Here is a 4567-nt window from a genome sequence, read left to right on the forward strand (position 1 = left end):
GCTTCTGGAATCTCAATTTTATTCCATTGGTCTATATGCCTGTCCTTGTACCAATACCAGACTGTTTTGATTATTGTAGCTTTATAATAATCTGGGAGTGCGACACCGCCTGCTTTTTTTTGGTTGTTGTTGTTGTTGTTTTTTGCTGAGGATTGTTTTGGTTATTCTTGGTCGTTTATATTTCCATATGAATTTCTGTATTATTTTTTCTAGGTCTGAAAACAATGTTGCTGGTAATTTGATGGGTATTACATTAAATCTGTAAATTACCTTCGATACAATGGACATCTTAACAATGTTGATTCTTCCAATCCATGAGTATGGAATATTTTTCCACTTGTTTGTGTCATTTTTTATTTCTTTCAGCAGTGTTTTGTAGTTTTCATTGTAAAGGTCTTTTACTAAGTCTCTGGTTAGGAAGATGCCAAGGTATTTCTTTCTTTCTTTTTTTTTTTTTGTGACTATTGTAAATGGAATTGTGCTTTTTATTTGGGTTTCTGTTTGTTTATTATTGGTGTCTAGAAATGCGATTGTCTTTTGTACATTTATTTTATACCCTGAGACTTGACCAAAGTCCTGTATCAGTGCAAGGAAGTTTTTGACAGATTCTCTTGGGTTTTCAAGGTACACAATCATGTCATCTGCAAAGAGAGATAGCTTGACTTCCTCTTTTCCTGTTGGACACCCCTGATCGCCTTCTCTTCTCTGATTGTTCTAGCTAGGACTTCCAAAACTATGTTGAACAGGAGGGGTGAGAGTGGGCATCCTTGTCTTGTTCCCGTTTTCAGGAGAAATGGTTCCAATTTTTGTCTGTTTAGGAGTATACTGGCTATGGGTTTCTCATAGATGACTTTTATTATTTTGAGGTATGTTCCACCTATGCCTAGATGTTTGAGATCCTATTCATTCTTTGTAAGCAACTTAAAGATTACTTCTTTAGGAAAATTTTCTCTCCATCCCCAAACTAGATTAGTTGCTTTTGCCATAAGCTCCTATAGCATCCTTTATTTTTATTTCTTTTTAAAAAATGTTTAAATAGGCACAGTTTATTGGTGATATGTTTAAAGGGTATCACTGAACAATCATTGCAATTACAGAGCCCTGTAACATATAGAACATAATTTAATGCCCAAAGTAAATTTGAAAAAGAAGGAATTACTAGTTCTACTTTATTTTTTAGATGAGAAACCTAAGACTCATATAAGCTTAAACTCCCCTCATTGGTAAAATAGGACTTCTGATATCTGTTCTTATCAGCCAAGTACAATCAGAAAATAGAACCAGTCCATAATATAAATGAGAAAATTAATATAAAGTTGTACAAAGTAGTAGTAAGTAATTAATTCCTAAGAGGTAAAAATAACTTAAAGATGACAAAAACAGCAGATACAAGGAGCACCTGGGGGAAAATAAAACTTGAAAAAGGACCACCATCAACACAAAAAAATTAAGAACTTGTTGGACAGAACATGCTCACAGAATAATGTAGAAATTTATGCAGTTGCCAAAAACTGAGACTGGCAAGGAGGAAACTGCTCCTTGTGAAACCAGAGGAACTTTCTGAGATCTGTCTGCTGAAAAGGAGAGCTATTAGCTGCTTTACACACCACTGTCTGCTGAATTACGCAAGCATCCTTTATTTTTCATATGATAGTACTCAGTTCACTTTAATTTTAACTACTTGTTAAATCTCTGGACTATAAACTCTGTGAGGGAAATTACTCTGCTAGTGTGCTAGTTGTGAGCTATGCAAAGATGGAAGGGACTTTCCTGGAAACTTATGTTTCTCGTCATGAGCAATGTTCATGTGTAGCTAGATAACCCCAAGTTGGGAATAGAAAGCTTTTAAGTCCTTTCCAGTCAGGAGATGTTTTCCAAATATCTAAGGCATGCACACACAAGCATATATATCTCTTTAAAGAACTCTTTAAGTCAATGTAAAGGAATTTTACCTAATTGAAAATATCAACTATTCAATGACTAATGGTATATAGAGAACTTAAGAGATATTTCTAATTTGGAGCACTGTATCTGGAATGTGTGAGATTAATGTTCTATTTTCTATCTCTTATAGGTGAAATGAATCAGAAATACAAGGAACTTAAAAAAAAGGAGGAAAAGATGGACAGTAGGTGATATTTTTATGGACATAAATATATTATATTCTCAGATGCTATCTGTTTATACTAAACTGGAGATCTTATTTTTGGGGAGATACAATGACTAATAAATGTAGAAATGTAGACATTCAAAGCATTTCACCTTGAAGAATAACTAAATTTCTGGCATAATTTAGGAATGGGTAGAGAATTCCAAAACGGTATGTGCATCTATGGGTGAGTGTTTATATGTTGGGGATAGATTCTAAAGCTAGTCCTTACATTCATATTCTATATAGAGGTAGCCTATATACCACTTATTGATTCTGTGTTGAATGCCTGTTTTACGTGCTTTACTATGTTCACCTTTAATATCTTTCACTTTTATTTTAGCTTTTTATAATATTTATCTCATCATTAGCCCTCAGATCTTGTTACCTTGTTATATCACTAAATATAATTTTAGTAACCTTCTGTTAGTTTTCTATTTGCTTAAAAGAAAATCTCAGCTTGACTTTATAAATGAATCTTCACTAAAACTTATGTTATACATTTATAAATTTTCAAAATGTGCATATGTTATCCTGTGTTCCTTTGAAGTTATCATTTTGCTAAAATCTAAAGTTTTATAGGTCTGATGTCAACTATTACCTTCATAGAGGCATGTTATAAAACAGTCATTGTTAACACTGATTTCACAACATACCAACTTGTCTTTCAAATCTTAGCAAATACCAAAAAATTATCTCAAAATTAGTTCATTTTTTAAAAATTGCTTGTTATAAAGCAGAAAGCGTAAAATCAAGGAGTGATTTGTAATGACTTCACAATATTGGAAATCACTAGGTACTACCTAATATGGTATCTGGCACTTAAGTGTCTCTTAATAAATGTTTATTTAATGAATGTTTATTACTGAAAGAATTAAAAGAATCATTATGCTACAGAATTTTAAAATTAAAGGTCATCTATTCTGGATTTCTTCTCAGATACTAATTATGGTTTGTTTTTCTAACAAAATAACCTGTGAAAGACAATGTTTGTTTGTGCCTTTGTATGTATAAAAATCTCATATAGCCACTTAATATATGATCAATGGATTATATAAGCAGAAGCACAGATAAGACCTGTGTTAACATGTTGAAGCAGCACATTACAGAAAATTCAACTAAAAAAATTGTTGATTGTGGTCCTCTATTACTATATTGAGATAAAAAGTTTTCTTGAAGACTGTTCCAATTTAAAAATACATTTAAAGCATAAGACAAGAGTATAATGGAAATCCATTATAAAAGGCAAGCCTTTGATATTTTTTTCATATTAACAATAAAATTATTTTTAACTGAAAGTTTTTATTTTTTAGAAATTTCATAGGAATACTTGAAGAATGTAAATAAGAGCAAAGTATGTTCTATGTAGACATTAGACAAGTAAAAGGGTGATTTTCTAGAATATTTATAATCTGAATAAATTATTAATTTTATTTAATTGAGATTAATCTAGCCTTATAAGCAAAATATTCATTTTCAGATAAATTTGATATTTAGCAATAGTAATTTCAGAAATAAAGTTAATGGCCAATTATATGTATTCATAGTTATAGCTATATCAAGAAGATCCTATATAAAAACATTTCTTCTGATCTCCATGTTATCAGCTATTTCTTTTACACCTATATTTGTAGTTTACTTTTATCTCCATGTTATCAGCCATTTCTTTTACACCTTATATTTGTAGTTTACACCTATATTTGTAGTTACTTTATAGTTTACTTATATCAAGGTCATAGTAGTTAGGCTTCAAAGATTTGAAAGTATGTAGAAATGTTCTTATTGAGTAATTTGTTAGGTTAATAACAAATTAAACAGTGGTAGTTTAAAATTTATATTTGCTTTGAGTTTCTAAAAAAGTACTCTTAAGACCTACAAATTAGAATTTGTATAGTGTTAGCTGTATCAGCAGTAACTTCTCTTATCTTGATTTTTCAATTGGCAGTTTTTATTGAGACTTTTGAGGAAACTAGGGATCAGGAACTGGAGCGGAAGGTGCAGATAGAAGCCAACATTGTTGCACTCTTGGAGCGTTATAGTCGTGTAAGTACCATGTACCTGTCTTGGTGTCCTCATTATTTTTGCTGTTGTTAACTTTCCAAATACAACTTAAAAAATCGAATGTCTCACTATTATGTCCCTCATTTAAACTATTTCCTTTAAATTCCCTTGCCTGCTGTTTCATTTATTTAAGCTATTAATTTTTTTCTCTCCAGCAAAATGTCAGCTAATTAGGGTGATAGGGGAAAAGGATGACATATGTATAATATCAATATTCAGCAGTGGCCAGACTTGGTGGCTCAGCCTGTTATCCCAGCACTTTGGGAGGCCGAGGTGAGTGGACTGTCTGAGCCTGCGGGTTTGAGACCAGTCTGGGCAACTTGGCGAACCCTTGTCCCCACAATAAATAAAAAATTA

General features: G+C 31.8%; 1 protein-coding gene across 1 annotated transcript in view; it reads left to right on the forward strand.

Annotated features, from left to right (window-relative positions):
- Positions 1 to 4567, forward strand: part of IFT74 (intraflagellar transport 74) — a 115954-nt gene that overhangs the window by 94822 nt on the left and 16565 nt on the right. The window contains exons 14-15 of the mRNA XM_008055228.1: positions 2075 to 2128; positions 4095 to 4192. Of these exons, the coding sequence (XP_008053419.1) occupies positions 2075 to 2128; positions 4095 to 4192 (152 nt within the window). The remainder of the gene's footprint in view (positions 1 to 2074; positions 2129 to 4094; positions 4193 to 4567) is intronic.

This window comes from Carlito syrichta, unplaced genomic scaffold (genome assembly GCF_000164805.1).
Source record: "Carlito syrichta isolate Samal-C Ts95f unplaced genomic scaffold, Tarsius_syrichta-2.0.1 Scaffold301784, whole genome shotgun sequence".
NCBI classification, from domain to species: Eukaryota; Metazoa; Chordata; class Mammalia; order Primates; family Tarsiidae; genus Carlito; species Carlito syrichta.